Here is a 17,409-nt window from a genome sequence, read left to right on the forward strand (position 1 = left end):
GCATGCAGGCCTTCAGTGCTAGGCCAAGATCTTCCTATAAAACACATGCTCTGCCTGCATGCAGGCGTTCAGTGCTAGGCCGAGATCGTCCTGTAAAACACATGCTCTACCTGCATGCAGGCCTTCAGTGCTGGGCCGAGATCTTCCTGTAAAACACATGCTCTACCTGCATGCAGGCGTTCAGTGCTAGGCCGAGATCTTCCTGTAAAACACATGCTCTACCGGCATGCAGGCGCTGCGTGCTAGGCTGCGATCTTCCTGTAAAACACATGCTCTACCTGCATGCAGGCGTTCAGTGCTAGGCGAGATCTTCCTGTAAAACACATGCTCTACCTGCATACACGCCTTCAGTGCTAGGCTGCGATCTTCCTGTAAAACACATGCTCTACCTGCATGCAGGCGTTCAGTGCTAGGCCGAGATCTTCCCGTAAAACACATGCTCTACCTGCATGCAGGCCTTCAGTGCTAGGCTGAGGTCTTCCCGTAAAACACATGCTCTACCTGCATGCAGGCCTTCAGTGCTAGGCCGAGGTCTTCCTGTAAAACACATGCTCTACCTGCATGCAGGCGTTCAGTGCTAGGCCGAGATCGTCCTGTAAAACACATGCTCTGCCTGCATGCAGACCTTCAATGTTAGGCCGAGGTCTTCCTGTAAAACAGATCCCACTTGTCTGGATTTAGTGTGGGTCTAAGCTGGGGAGGATGCATTCTGGATCCACCATTGAGCCAGTATCTTCGATTTGATTTCCAGGCTAGATCCGGACTTGCCATGTCTCCATAGGCGTGGGGTGCCTTCTGCCCGCTTATACTGACAGATGATGCCGTATGTGCTCGCACAGGCCCAATATCTGTAGGAATGTCGCAAACAACCAAAAGCTCCTCTCCTGAACAGAACTCACGCGATACTAGTCTAGTCCCCGTTCCTGAGTGCATGTAGGGATTACAACCCTTGATGCATTCTAGGGGGGCGGTGTGGTTCAGGGTGCTCACCTGTTTGTGAAACAGCATAGGGGCGAACGACGACAGACGAGAGCAATACTGGTTTGAAACAAAAGATACACAGTAAGGCATTGGCGGCGCAGGGTGGTGAAATTATGATTTGAATGGTGTAATACATCTAAAAATGTACCTCCATCTAACACATATACAATGAAGGGGCTATTGGGTTTCCAGGGATAAATTACCCTTATACAGGCAACAGTCTCTTAAAGGACACCACCACCTTATGCGAGACAAGCTATTTCATTTTATTTATTGAAAGTATAGCTCTGAATAGAAACACCTATTAATGTGTACTGTACAATATATACATTCGTCCATTAGTTGCCTTTTCAGGATGAGCACCTGAGCTCTATGCAGTTCTATGCAAAATGGACGAGCATGCTCGTCCTTAGCACTTAAGAAGTAAGCAGAAAGGGGGCAAGGACAGGACGGCCCAAATAGGGCCATCCCGGCTGTTGCCTTCATCTAACCGGTCTGTTAATGTGTGAAGGGCTATTTTAAAACCTCAGAGTGACTCTCTGATGTGGGCGCAGCATGAACTTCAGCTCAGTGGCAAAGCGCTCGTCTTGGAAACAAGAAGACGCAGAGCAACACAGGTTCGATTCCCGGGTCCGCGCTTAGAAACCTCTGGGTATTACGCACGTTATAACCAATTACAATTACAACCTCCATGTCAAGCCATATTCTAAACTTGACACCTTGATAGCACATAAACATGACTAACACAATTGGCCTCATTATAAGTTTGCCGGTCCGGTAACAACAGTCCCGGTAAGCTTGGCGGTACCGTTGTTACCGGACCAGCAAACTACGAGTTCAGCTCGCGGGTGCCTTCCCGCACACCAGGAGTGACCTGGCGGACGTACTGGCACCCGCAAGCAGAGCATGTCGGTGCATGTCGGATGCACTGGCACCATGCCGGTTTTACCAGCAAGGCTACCACCAAACTTGTGATGAGGCCCAATGTCTCGCCAGAACCTATGTGGCATCATGTAGACACGCATGCATGGCACATGTGCTCCATTGTGGGAGGAACCCTAGGATGAGTGTCTACGAGACCATTCCCACTGGGCTAGTTTAGCTCCTACCTGACCACTCCATGGTTTCTCCAGAACCGCCGGTGGGGCACTCTGACAGCACAAGCAGAAACAAAGCACAACTTGTCAGGGAATACGTATACAGCCACTTTCCCACCACCATGATTGCTAGGCACAGCCAGCAAAGCACTGCTGTTTGGGTCTGCAGAAACCTACACTGCAAGGCAGCAGTAAAATAAAAAGCGGGTTATGCGCTGGAGGGTCATTCAATGAAAGAGGTCCTCCAGACCGCTATCAATTTGAAGTGTTGGCTTCTGAGACATTAATTTCCTTATCCACATGCATTCCTTTCCTTTCCCAGACTGTCCTATGTCAGTCAAGCACACCCTCTGCTGATGCCTTAATTCTCCAGGGGCCGCACCAGAGCCATGCCCCAAAATATGCCCCCCTCTGCAAACAGAGAGACATACAAGTGCAGCTTGTGGACATCTGTGTTTCCATGTTGGGGGTTCCCTCCTCCCCTGGGAGGGGGAGCGAGGGGCATACGAATTTAAAAAGGGAAACCTCCTAGTCAAGGCACATCATTTATGATCCCCTTCCTAGGCCTTTGGATAACACCTTCCTCCAGTTACCAGCTCCCTCTAAAAATGCCTATCATAGATCCAACTGTCAAAAGCTATGAAATGAACATCTTTGAATGGGTCACTAAACTGTCACTCCAAGGAGGGCCCTCCCAAATGACATCATCTTCTCAGCACAGCACTGCCCCCTGTAGTGAAAAATGTGTGACCACAGTACAACAACTGGCCAATGAAATATAGTAATGCCACTAGTCAAACCAGGAAGGAAAGAAGATTAGCCCTCTGCTCACCAGCAAGAAGACACAAAGGGGCTCATTATGATTTTAGTGGTATCTCAGTGGTAAATCCACTGAGATACCACTGAACTGTAATACTGTTACTGTCAATTGGTCCGGTGGTATTACCGCCAGATTTCAAGTGGTGGTGGATGTGTTAGTCTGCATTTAATTGGAGTCCATTGGACTCCATTGGGGATTTCAGTGGAATTACTGCAGCAGTCATTTCACCAGCAGTAATTCCACTGGAATTTGGTGGAACAGTGGTGGATTTACCCCCTGCTCATAGCTGGAGGTGAATCCTCCAAATTAAAGCTACATAGTTGGGTGGTGCGGTAATGTGGCAGTATACAGTATTACCGCTGCATTTTACAGCACCACCCAAGTTGTAATGAGGCCCAAAGGCTGATAACTAACCCCAAATGTAAGCAAGGGGTTGGAGTAGATCTCTTCCCAAATAGTGGAGAAGAATGCAGGTTTGGTTATGTTAGATTATCTTCTAGGTGGCTTCCTGCCATCGAGGATGTCTCAGAGGGAGTTTCCGAGGAGGTGGAGCATGGAGGTTAAAGACAGCTTTTGGCAAGGGCAGTCTGGGACAGATGAGCTTTTAGTGTTTTTCTCCATTTTCCATGTTGTCTCAAGTAGTAGCTCTGCTGAGGCAGAACATTCTAGTATTGCAACCAATCCCTCCTAGGCAGTATTTGTACTCAAACATTATACAGAAAATAGAGAAATGAACACCAGTATATGCCTGAGTATTCCAAAATGAGTAAGTACTACTTTCCTTGCTTGCAGGGGTTCAAGGACAATGTCTACCGAACGAGAAGAAAGTACTTTGCAGACCTGGCGATGAACTACAAGTAGTAAGTGTGAATATTTCTAAGACATATTGGTTTGTTTTGTTCCAGGTAGAACCGAAAGCCACTGTAGTGATGTTGTTGGTGCCTGCTGTCCTGCGAATGGGAAACAGGCCCTTTGTGCTGTCGATGAGGCAACCTGCGTGTTGATTTCTTGCACTGCAGAGCTCGGGCCGTCACGTGGTCGTTTTGCTCGAACATTGAATTAGAAACAAGACATTGAGAAAAGACTGGTTCTACAGGCAAACCCATATGCTGACTGGAAGGAAGCACTAGCAAGGCAAAGTAACAAAGAAGGAATTGCATCACTCAGGGCCGTCATGTGGGGGTCACCAACTGCGACCCCTGAGGTTTCCCCTTGCTACACCTAAAAAAAAAGAAAATCTTTTTTAAAAAAAATACATTGAAGCTCCTGGGCTGTGGCCAGTGCTGTGTGGCTCTTTGTTTCTGTAGTGGATGGATTTTATGTTGAGGCCTCTTTAAAAAAAAAAACAGGGGGTTCCACAAGTGTAACACTTTGAGCAGTGACCCTAAATAAGAAAGAATAGGAATAAGGAAAAAAGTGTCTTTCTGGAATTCTCTACAATAATTGCTAGACTCATTAAAGGGGTGAAAGATCATGTTCTATCGCTTCCCATAATGTCACTTCGGGGTGGGGTCAAATGGCATCACTTCCTGTGATGTCGTCAGAGGTCAAGGGTCATGTGATGTCACTTCCGCTACCCCTGGCATTTTGTTGAAATGACGTCCCTGGCATTAAGTGTTGAGCCCTCAGATTTATCACAACTAAGCGACACTGTTTGGATGCTAGGCATTTTTTTGATAACCTCTGTATGCGTATTTTTCTGTATATTCTGGTTTGCCAAGGACATGCTTGGTTTCATAACTTCACAGTGCCATTTGAAAACGGAAACATTATCGATGTTAAGGAACCATAAAGAATCAATGGAGGCAGTGATGTTGCAATGGTTGTCTTGCAAAATACATGATGCTACAGTAGCCATGGGCTGGGCCCTGAGTCCATAAAGAGGACACTTTACTCACTGACCTTTCAAATTAAGAGCTGGTTCAATCCTGTAAAATCGAACTCACCTAAAATTCACCCTCTGTAGGTCTCCCACAACATTGATATTGAATAATACATTGCAGAGTGTTAGCACCTGTCACATTGAAAGTGTGGAAAGTGACATTATTTCTGTGTATTATCCTGCCTTTAGAAAAGTTGATTCTGCCCATTCATACAATGAAATCCCATTTCCTCACGCCATCGCACAAGTTAGCAGGACAAAAAATATCCAAGCAAAATGAAAGCATTCAAATAAAAATAACTGCTACATTTAAATAACATTGAAAATGACGGGATTCTATACATTTCATCAAGAGGAGCTCTAATGGCTCAATACAAAGTGGTAGCCATACCAGGCACTAGAAACGGGGAAGGATCAGATTTCAGAATGATCACATGCTCCATTGGACACAGTTTAAAAGGAAAGTGGATCTTGCCACATTAGCCTGAAAAGCCAGTTGCGTTTACAGAGTGAGTAACACATGCTTCTCCTTGAGCCCACCAACAGAGAGCCGTGTGTGCTTTGATACTCCAGCAGGTTGGAGCCCAAACTTGTCAAACAAAGTTACTGCAAGTATTATTGACGGGGCTGTAGCTAGGCTGTCTTGATTTTTGCTGTGCAATTTGGAGATGGCTATTTGGGAGGAAAGCGTGCTATGCTAAACATTCACACTTACCACATAGCTGGCGGCTACCTTGGCACTAGGGGACCCCGAAATATCATGTAGATGTCTGGCGGCACTCCTCGCTCTACCAACAATACTTTTAACAGTGTGGGAAAGTATGGTGTGATTGTAAACAGTCTGCTAACACTACATTTGCCTTAATACTATGTCATGCTAACCCACAATGGCTTTTTTATGTGGCTCTCATACTTTAATACTCCTTAACTTCACCTCCAAAAAGTCTTCTACGTTGACTTCTTTCATGTTCACTTCTTCAGACATATGCGTCTTCTTGCTTTAAGTTCATCTGCATCGTCACATTGTCAAGCTTAGGTCAAGGGTTAGAGATAGGTCAGAGCTGGGATCAGAGTTAGAGTTAGGATCATTGTTAGGGTGCATTTTTATGTTATGGTTAGGTTTTAAGGACACTGGTAAGGAAGTGGGTAGGGAGTTTGGGGAAGGGGGAAGGATAGGGTTGGGGATAGGCTTAATGCAAAGCATATGGTTATGACAGGCTGTAAGGTTAGGGTTAGGATTAGTGGGGGGTGGGGAAAGATTTGGGATAGAAAAGAAGGGGCTTACAGGCAATCTCCCCCATAACGATGACATGAATTTGAGAAGAATTGGAACACAGAAGAAGAAAAGGTAAAACGTGGTAAATGTGATCAAATGAATCTATGGTGAAATGAATGCAGAAGAATGAAGCTATACATTTGAGGCTCCATTATTTTGAAGATAAAGCACTACCACAACATCCACATCCACCAATATGTAGATGACACGCAGATCTACATCAATATATCCTCCATCTAAAACATCCACAGGCTCAAGGCTTGTGCCGCATTGATCTAGTCGAGGATGTCCTGTGCGTACCTGAAGCACAAACCCTCCAGACTAGATCCCTACTGCTGACCATCAACACAGCACACCTTGACATCCAGACCTGGCTTTCTGCTCTGAATCTCGAGGGTTTCACACCCCAGCTGGCCACCTGCATCAAGTAGCTTGAGTCCAACATCGACAGACACCTCACCTTCAAATAGCACATCGCAAGGAAGCCACAAACTGCTTGTTACCAATTTTCTCTCCTACAGAAAATCAACCCATTTATTCCAGAAAACAACTCCAGATCCGCTGTCCAAGCCTTGCTCCTCTCCCACCTGGATGGTGGCAATGCCCTTTTAGAAGGCCTTCAGGCAACTACACAGGCGCCCCTGTGATGTGTCCTGCATGCTGCAGTATGACTCATCAAAGGACACTGCAAGTTCGACCACATCACCCCGACCCTCATCAATTTGCACTGCCTCTCACTGCACACCTGTATCATCTTCAAATCATGTTGCATCATCTATAAGGCTGTCACCACGAAGTCCTGAAGCTACCTCACTAAGAAACTCTACATCTCTGGAGGCTTTCATTCCCCCAGAAATAAGGATATGTGCAGACTTGGCCTCTGCCATGCAGGAAGGAAAGAACCAGAAGCCAGACCTTCTCTGTCCTCCTCCCCATCAACATCAGACTTGCCTCATCACTTCTACAATTCCGAAAAGAGCTGAAGACCTTCCTCTTCGAGGAATGGCTCAGCCCTAACACTTAGGTTCACACACTCTCCACTCCCCACTCGACCTGAGACTCAGTGATCTGCTCCCCACCGTTCCCTCCCCTGGTTGCTTGTAGATCCCTTGTTGCCAATTACTCCAACACCTGTTGTTAGCTCCCCATTCCCTTTTTCACTTCTTCCCTCACTGTGCTCTTCCCCTATGATTTTAAAGCACTCTGTTTCTTCCCAAAGCTTAGTCTGTGCTTTATAAATACCCTAACAACAATAATAATAACAACACTCTAATAAAATCGGTATTGTGACGTGTTGAAAATTGATGTTATGGTCAATCTTGCGTTTGCCAATTTAAAGATTATCTGGATGTTTTGCCTTCCAGTCATTGGCTGATCAGACGAAAGAGACATATGCTGAATTATGTTCCCTCTTTTGAATCAGCTATACCTAGGAAATCCTTTGTAGCTCCAAGTCAGAAGGTAACGCCTTGCCCCCATGTGGAGGAGCTGGGTTGATGTGAATGGCTGAGTGATGTACATCTTAAAGAAAGCTTTATAGCAGGGTCTGGGTGGTCGGGAGGAAAATAATCACTGCAGAGAGTATGTGGTCTGCAGGTGACAGACATGAGGATGGCTAAGGCAGCCAGAGGAACATGTTGCACACGAAGGAAGCATCCTGACATCTTAGATGCTCTTTGCATCCCTTTCTCCTACCTCACAGGACTTCCTGAAGCCTCAGGCCTCTATGTATCATAACAAAAGATGGAATACACTTTATTAAAAAGTGGTAATTATTGGCCCTGGAAGAGGCCTTAAAACACATTAACCCTTGTTATGATTCTGTTATATATGCAGCGGTTACCTATCTCTGTGGTGAATGTTGGAGATGTTCTAAGGGACAGAGAGACACTATCTGCTGGAAGATCCGTAGGTATAAGTGTAGTTGGAGAACTAGTTCCCAAGACACTCATCTTTACTTTAGGAGAAAGAATCCTGCAGGTGACAGTGACAAATCTTCCAGACTTGGGAAGAACGGACAAGGCCCCCCATTCTTGAAGGGGATGTGCACTGGAACCCCCATACTTCAAAACCCCAAGAGCAGTAGCTCTGATAATTAGTGTTTCTTAGCATTTCACCATTTTAATTTGAGACACCTTTGAGATAGGTGAGCTGTCCCTGAATGGCCTTCGAGATGCTGACACGCACACACCTGACTGTTTCCTGTGTACAGAACCATCCCATCACTTTGTCGAGATGCCCGGACTGGACTGCCAGTCACAAAGACCGGTAGCAAATCATCCTTTGCCCCTGCATAACCTCTGTACGGTCTTGCTGCCACAAAACACTTAAACTGAACCCCTGCTTCTGATTTATTCGAGATGCACATTGAGCCATAGAGCAGCACACATTTCAATCACTGCCCGCTGAATCTGTCTACCATCGAGCCATCAAGCCTCCTGCTCGTTGATCCACACTGTGGTGCTCGAATCCCTTTAAGCCAGCTGGCGTTATCGGATCACGGCTGAAACGCTCGAAGGGACCAAGAACGCACCTGAACGCTGTTGAGCCTTCAAAAGAGACCAAAGTAGTAACTATGGGGTCCAGAAACCACCCTGTCCACTTGGCCTTAATCATGAGCCTTAGAGACTGGTTAGGACCCTTTACCCTTTCTTTCGAAGGACATTTGAAGTAATTATTTGTGTTTGAACCGTTTTACTCATTCCCTCACGCGTCACAATACCCAGCGTGCACAGTCCATTTAGCCTGCTTTACTCATGTGATTACCGTGCCTATTTTTAAGTAAAGTCCATATTTCTATAGGCAATCTTTATATTTTGATACTCACCATATTACCTTTGTTTGGAGTCTTGCAGTGCTGGCTCCCGTTTCAGAAGAATCTATCCTGCCCTCAACCCATAGTACCAATAAAGAGGAAAAGCAGACATACACATTTGGTTCGGTCTAGTTCGCCTTCGTAATTCAGACACCCTACAGCCGAGTTATGGTACGTGTTATGGCGTAGCTCATTGAAGACTTTATCCCTCCCCGTACTTCTTATGACCAATATCAGATTTCCTTACAGTGACCAGATTCAAATTGAAGGGTAACACTTCTTTTGGAATAATTGAGATGATGCAGGGTTACACTCGATAAGGCACTGTGCGAGGGGTACCTTATTCAGAACTATTTAAAACTGTAAGCAGGCAAACAGGTTTCACCATAGTGACTTCTGGAGATGCGTGCAACTGTGCAAATCTTTGTATGATAAAAATGGCTGATATGAGGTAGGTAGCCAGCAGCATTACACACGTGTTGGCCTTCAGCTCCTGTTATCCCCCACCACTTGCTATAGTGGCTAGTGGGCGTTGTAGGCCAAAACCTCTGGAGAGCCAAAAGTTGCATATGCCGGGACTAGTAGAATAAAGGTCGTCCCATCAAGAAATCCTATATGCATAATTCTCTAGCGATCTCTGTGCATTGGAGGCTGAGTATGTGTACAGCAGTCCTTACTCTGAGATCCAGCTAAAATTCCATGCCGGAAAAGGAAGCATTACCCTTGAATCCTTCCGGAGTGCCTGATGTCACAGCCTTTTTATCTTCACATCCAAAGCATTAAGCTGTCTAATTCACTAAATATCGTTCAAAGTTACTAGCTTTGTAATGTTTAATGTTAGGGCGAGTACTGTGAAAAATTACTTAAGCCCCAAACATAATGGGCAATATGTACTTAGAGATTCAGGCATACAGTCATTGTATTCAGACATATTTGTCAACTCTAAAGATGTCTATTCATTGTCATGTTACCAAAATGCTATTGGATGTTATGCAAAGCAAGTTCTTACTTGTGATGTTTGTCCGTGGCCCTTTGGCTTAGGGGTATTTTGAAAGATCATAATACAAGAATTTCATACTGGCTACCCTGAAAGGACAACCTTCCATCACAAATTAATGTATATGGTTATTTTTAGAGGTTGGTCAAATACTTTGCTCAGTAAGATAAGTGTAATGTTCTTAATGTGACTAAAATATTTAATAAGTCGTCATTAGAAATGCAAATTGTGAAATTTAAAAACGAGCCAGTTTACAATGTTGGTACAATTAAATAATTTCCTGTTTTTAAATAGCTGGTTTTGCAAAAACAAATACAGCCTCCACCACCTCAATGAATCTATGTTATTTCTCGGCTGCATAGCTGTCAGAAAGCTTTGGGGTGGCACTATGAAATGCACAACTGGCAATGCAACACCTGTCCACATCGGAAGAGATAGAGACATAGAGTGAGACAGAAAGAGAGAGAAAGAGAGTGCAGAGAGAGAGAACGAGCTAGATTGGTATACGACACGCTGAGTACAGCTAGTATGTTTAAAAAATGTGACTTGGCGCGTGATTGATCGATGTGGCCAAGATGGACCCTTGAGGGCTGATCTCCAGCGTAAGACCATAATAAGTGGATCAATTGTAACAGTGATATGGGTCGCTGTGCCAACATTAAATTGATTACCACAAAGTCATGGAATTCACTAACACCTACTGTAAGCAAGTGCTAGGGGAAGGAATGTAACACTAAACCGTCCAGAAACTAGGAAGAAAAAAAGAGGTTTCCCCTGCTGCAGTGCGCTCAGTGGCTAGGATAATCAAGCTCATAGGTCAATCAGTATGAATATACTTATTTATTATACACCATGCAGTAAAAGTAACATCCAATAAGCCAACAATCACCAGTTGGCGCACGTGTGTATTGTTTCGCCAAAAAGACTGTCTTCTTCTAGACTTCACAAATCAATCAAAATTCAAACAATTATTGCATAGATCAACATAAGCTCTGGGCTTCACAAATTATATTAGGAATTGTAATTTGTTTGTAATGTACGGTTTCAGAATTGCACGAGCAGATCTTTGCCAATGCAGGGAAATGATGGTGGAGACACCATATGTAGGGTTCATTTGTTTGGGAAGGTACTGAATATGACATATCAACGTATACTCTAATTATATCATTTTCAAATCAATGTAACACGTGCATGAGTTATTTTCCTTTGATATCCGTTTGGGGCAGCGTGGCTGCACAACTCAATCTATCCCCTATCAGGGCTAATGCACCTCATGGACAGGATCCTAAAATCCATTATATTCCTTCCAGGCCATGGTGATTCAAATCTGGTCGCTTACGAGAATTGTTAATAAAAGCTTTCCATTTTTTTTTTATTTTTTTTAATTTGATTTCAAGTGCATTTGATTGCATTGCAAACTTTTCGCACTATCACATAAAGTAAATACAAAAATACACAGTAAAATACACATTAAAAATACACAGTAAAATAAAATTGAGACATTAGAATGATAAAATTAGGCTGCCCACCTAAAACAGAGATTCATACCAATGTTATATACATAAAACCACTATACATTTTTCAAATTCTCACCCCTTGCAATACATTTTCTACTAGCTATTTCCCAGATGTGCATAGCAGTTGCTGATAACACAAGCGATTCCGCCCCAAACAAAGCACTCCAAAACTGATTGGAGGACAGATTTTTGAATTTATCGTAGGCGCGACCATAGTGACTTTCTAAAACATTGCTTTGCGTTAAGGCGTATCGTACTGATTCAATATCTTCCCCGCATAGTCTGCCTAACCTATTATCATGTGGGATTCCTGCCAAAGCCCCTGTGTTTTCAAATACTAATATTGTCTGGAGCCTGACTGATAGAATAAACCTAATCAGGGCCGGATACCATCTTTTTGTTAAATAAGATTTGGGGCTACCCATTGCCAAAGATTGTCCGGATATTCCCAAAACTTCTTCAATGAGTTGAGATGTGTTAATGCCTGCTCAGTGTCATGGGCTCTCACTTTAGCTGGAATCCTTGCCAGGTTAAATCCCACCCAGGTGCCCGGGATTTGGGTCACACCAATGTCCTGCAAATACTGCTTAACCCTTATATCCAAGTTGCTAAACCATTAGCTTGTTGGATATCTAATAGCATGTTGATGGGCAAGTGACAGTAAGCTTTCCAGTCCTCCTAATGCGTATTTTATCCTGGCCCAAATCTGATACAACTGGTAGGCTAAATAAATGCCTGGAGGAACTTGGAACATGGATGACACTGAACTGGCTCAAGCTCAACAGTAGCAAAACTGAGGTCCTGGTTGTAGGGACCTCTACTCCTCAGCTCTATTGGACATTCGATTTCTGGCCTTCATCACTGGGTCCTCTCCCCATACCTGTTCTATCAGTTAGGTACTTGGGAGTGCAATTTTCTGCTACTTTGACTATGGACAAGCAGGTTAGCGCGGTTTGTAAATCTGGCCACTTTAAACTCTGGCTACTTCGGAAGGTTCTTCCGTTTATTCCTGTAGCGAGCCAGGTGGTGGGAGCCTATGTTCTCAGTGTACTGGATTATTGTAATTCACTATATCTGGCGCAACCAGGCTACCTCACTAGAGGTCTGCAGCTGTTTCAGAATGCTGCTGCAAGATCTATCATTCGCCCGCATTTTGGAGCCCATGTGACTCCTTGTTGAGGCAACTACAGTGGCTCCCTGTCGCCCAGCGGATTTTGTTTGGATTGGTGTGGGAGAAGAATATCTGCAAGTTAAGTTCACCCCTTATCAACCTGCTCGCACTCTACGCTCCCAAACCACTCAGAGGGTGGCAGTACCTCGCTTCAAGTTTTTTTGCAAGGGAGGCCGCGTCTTTTCGGTGGCTGCCGCTCAAGCCTGGAATATCCTACCCCTTTCCTTGCGTGATACTATCGACCATCTTGCTTTCTGTCGCAAACTAAAAACTCTGCTTTTCTAACTACTTCTTGGTAGCATGTCTTCCCTCCTCAGTGCCAAGATGCCTTCGAGCGAACGTGCGCTTGCACAAATATCTGTAACATAACATAACATGCTAGAGGGCGCTAGAGGGCCGACCAAGATGGCCGCTCCCTTGTGAGCTCCCAGCTGCCTCCCGCATGAATCCTGTTTAATCGCGGCAATCCTGTGGCGAAACTACTAAATCTGCAAGAATAATATATCCTAGCACGGCATCTCATCCCTTTCGAAAATTCGGAGCGAATCGGACTTGCCTTCCATGAGAAACTCGCTGCGTAGTGTGGCATGCACTGCTGCGACCTGCGTGGGGCCTGGGAGTCCCGCCCGCCCGCCCAAAATCCTTCGTAAACGGACGAGAGCCATTCGAGGGACCTGCCGCGACCACCTCCAGCAGAAAGCGGCGGAGGGGGAATCGCTCGGAGTTGGGGCACCCACAGCCGGTGGCGGAGCGGGATGTGCAAGGAGACCCACAGAAGCACGCAAAAAGGGCAAGTTGGCCACGGCGTCCCCGCCTTCCTGACTCGCAGCATCTCCCCGCGCGCCTTGATCTCAGCCCCTCGCACCAGATCCGGGTGCCTCGTCCGGGCCATGACCAGATGCTCCGACTCCGTCATCAAGCTCAAGATGGGTAAGCCGGACAAGTCCCAGAAACGGCTCAACTTTGATGCAGGCCCAGCGCCTAAAACACCCAGGCCGGAACACCGTCCTGAATCCCCGAACAACCAGTCGGAGGCAGAATTGCAGCAACAAACGGACATCAGGGAAATCCTGATGGAATTAAAAGCTGGGATAGGCGGTCTGGACAGCAAGATAGACTCGCTCTCGTCCAAGGTAGATCTGTTACAATACCGGCTTGACAAACACAGCGACAGGCTCGACTCTGTCGAACAGAGAGTGTCAGATCTGGACGACGGCACAGCAGCACTCACCTCCCGGGTCTCCACGCTCGAGGGGAAAATGAAAACTGTACTCGCCAAAACGAGGACCTGGAAAGCCGCTCCAGACGAAATAATATCAGGATTATCAGAATCAGAGAAAGACAACTACCAGTCAGAATGGAAGAACACGTCGAAAAATTATGGACAGAGCTTTTTGGTCCCACAGTCCTATCGCAAATATTCGTAGTGGAAAGAGCCCACAGAATCCCTTCAACAAGACCGGCGCCGAGAGCCCCTGCCCGCCCGATCATTGCCAAGCTTCTAAGCTACAAGGACAGGGACTCCATCCTTAGAAGGGCAAGGGAAAAGGGCAAACTACACTTCGACGGGGACGACATCCAGTTTTTCCCAGACTTTTCGCCGTCTTTCCAAGCCCAAAGGAGATCGTTCACCCAGGTGAAACACAGACTGCGCGCCAACCAGATCACATACTCGATGCTCTTCCCGGCGAGGCTCCACATTCAAATAGAGGGTAATACCCACTTCTTCAACTCCCCAGAAGAAGCCTCACTATACCTTGACAGGCGGGGATGCAAGTCCACAAACCAAACGCCCGGTGCCTCAAACAGAGAAAGAGCAGAGAGAGTTCCGCCGTGACAAACACCCGCACTACTGCACCAAAGCAAGCAGGAACCAAGCCACCAGGACAACCTTCGCAAACGGGAGGCTGGGGACTGTGCCTAGGAAGACCACCCGCACCCTGTGCACAGCACGCAGTATGTTCCAGTTGGGGGGATTCCAAACGGACGAGTTGGGGGTTGTCCGTGTAAGGAAATTTGTTTGTTTGTTGTCATTCGAAACGTGCTCAGAACGCCACCGCCTAACCGCGGGCCTCACCCTGAGCCCCCCCGCCGCCCCACTCGAGCCCTCCCGCCTAACGCTGCTCCCATATGCCCGAACTCCGACTCCGGTCTAGCCGCATTCCGGTGTTATATAGATCATCACTGGTACGTTCAAAGTAGCAACCTGGAACATTAGAGGGGGCAACATCCCGGCTAAGACACGCAAGATCCTGCAACTACTCAGACGTCACAAGGTCGAGGTGGCTATGATTCAGGAAACCCACCTCTTGCCGCAAAATGAGCACCTGTGGGCCCGCAGCTGGGGTTGCCATCGCTACTTTTCTTCATACTCATCCTATGCCAGAGGAGTCGCTATTCTTCTCCACTCTTCACTGGGGTTTCGCCTGATCCAAACAGAGAGGGACAGCGAGGGAAGGGCGCTTATGGTTCGGGGCATGGTGGAGGGTGAGTGTTACGTCTCCCGTTGCTCACCCCATTGAGACTCACACAACCACAAGTCCCACACCACACCTAACAACAAGAGCAGTCCCTGCACATAGAAAGAATCAGCAGTTTGCCTGGCGTAGGAGGACACCAGCCTGTAGTCCTGGCGTCTACCGTCCTTTGTTTCGCTGGCAGTTACCATGGAGGCGCGCTCACGGCTGGTCACGCCCACGGAGACTCCCACGGCAACGAACATCCAGCGCGTTCCGTGACCATGTGATCACGTCACGTCTCACACGTCCGTGAGACACATCACGTGGTTACTAAATCAGTTTAAAAGCATCTTGGCAACGTGGCTACAGCGCTTCACAGCTGATCTCTGGAGGATTGTGTAGCGCCTTGGTTTACCTGTTTCTGATCACAGATTTTGTGACCTCGGACTGTTCTTTGGATTTGTCTTGCCTGCCCCTCGGATTTCTGTTACTTGGATTCCACCTTGTTTCCCCGGCACCTTGACCTTTGGAACTCTCTTGGACTGCCTTTGGATTATCCTCTCTGAATCTAGAATCTTGGAACTTGGTTTTTTGAACTTCTTGCCTTACTGGTCCATCTACATCAGACCCAGGTGTGTCCCACCTTCTAGCCGTGCAGAACGCTTCTTTCACCACTACCAACAATCTGTGGCTCTTACCACATTTAGGACACCACTTTCAACACTCCTGGGTAAGCCTTGTTAATACTGATTGTTATCCGCTAACCGTATCAATTGCACTGCTCCTGTTAATCATTAACTATTGCCTTGCAGCGGTCAGGGGTCCTTCCGGCGTTCCTGCTACCTGATTGACGGCTCAACACACCTGTGGCCTCAAAGATTGCACAGACAGTGTATCCTTTCTGTCTGTGCGGTACTTGGGGACGGAGGTTCAATAATCTGCACGACCATCAAGATCAGAACAGACTGTGAAGCCTTCCTGGTCGTCCAGAGTATGGATACCTCCTCCGGGGACCCTGTGGCCGCTCTAATGCAAGCGGTTGCGGCCCTTAGGACCGACATGGCCGCAGCCACAACGGCTATCCACCATAGACTCGATGCCCTACAAAGCACACGTGCTCCCTTGCCTGCAGACGCCGAGTTTGGCGATCCCACCCCCCCAGATCCATCTCCACATCCGTCCACAGCATCCACAGTCCCCACTCCAGTGGTCCTTCCAACCTCCTTTCCTCTTGCTGCCCCCGAACGTTATCAGGGGGATCCCAGGAAATATCATACCTTTCTCAATCAGTGCAAACTTCACTTCTTGTGTAGACCCCAGCTTTTTCCTGACTCTGTTACCAAAGCAGCTTTCCTTCTTTCTCACCTGTCAGGTGTAGCGGCCATTTGGGCGAACCCGTTATTAGAGAGTGATCACCCTGCTCTATACAATTTCGACCTACTGGTGATGGAAATGGCAAAGGTTTTTGATACCAGGCATAAGGCACAATCCTGAGACCTGGAATTGCTGGATCTTACACAGGTTAAACAAACACTGATTGATTACATCACTCGTTTCAATCAATTGGCTGCAGAAACCTCGTGGCCTGAGGAAAAGAAAGCCATAGTGTTCTACCGCGGTCTCTGTAGCCACATGAAAGACGCTCTTTCTGTAGTGCCGGCTCTTCCCTCAGTCTTCCCTGAGTTAGTGGATCTGGCTCTACAGGTGGACGCTCGCAGGTCTGAGAGGAAAGCAGAGACGGCTTTTTCCAATCAGACACTCCCAGCCCCATCCGTCTCTGTTCCGGAACCCATGCAAATCGGTGGGATCCGGAGTCCCATCACTCAGGCCGAACGGGAACGTCGGAGAACCGATAACCCTAGTTTCTACTGTGGTACTTTAGGGCACTATGTTAAAGAATGTCCTCACCGCCCTAAAAATAAAACTTCGGGTTTTCAGAAAGCTCGCCCCTAGGCATGGGGGTACGGGCGAGTCCTTCTCTGACCCCCAATGAACCTGTATTCGGTCCCATCAGACCGATTACGGTCGAGGCCCAGCTTAAGCCAGCCGGAGATTTGGTACACTAGGTACAGATTGTGATTGACTCCGGGGCCACTGGCTGCTTTATTGATATTTCGCTGGCTTATGACCTTAATCTACCCTTGATCAAGAAAAAGTATCCAGAGCCGGTACAAGCGGTCGATGGTACCTCACTTGTCTCTGGTCCCATTGAGTATCAGACCGCTCCCATGTTAGTGCTGATTCAGGGCACGCACCAAGAGACGTTAGCGTTCGACCTCATTTCCACGCCACAGTTCGGTATCATTTTAGGCATTCCATGGCTTAAACAACACAATCCTTTGATTAATTGGGGCAGTGGACAGGTCACATTTGAATCTGAAGTTTTCCAACACT

The 17,409-nt window shown here is 46.8% G+C and overlaps 1 protein-coding gene across 1 annotated transcript in view; it reads left to right on the plus strand.

Moving 5' to 3' along the window:
• TPH1 (tryptophan hydroxylase 1) overlaps nucleotides 1–17,409 on the plus strand; it is a 369,780-nt gene that overhangs the window by 224,885 nt on the left and 127,486 nt on the right. The window contains exon 5 of the mRNA XM_069623792.1: nucleotides 3,691–3,758. Coding sequence (XP_069479893.1) covers nucleotides 3,691–3,758 — 68 coding nt within the window. The remainder of the gene's footprint in view (nucleotides 1–3,690; nucleotides 3,759–17,409) is intronic.

This window comes from Ambystoma mexicanum, chromosome 11 (assembly GCF_040938575.1).
Source record: "Ambystoma mexicanum isolate Mex_15411 chromosome 11, UKY_AmexF1_1, whole genome shotgun sequence".
NCBI classification, from domain to species: domain Eukaryota; kingdom Metazoa; phylum Chordata; class Amphibia; order Caudata; family Ambystomatidae; genus Ambystoma; species Ambystoma mexicanum.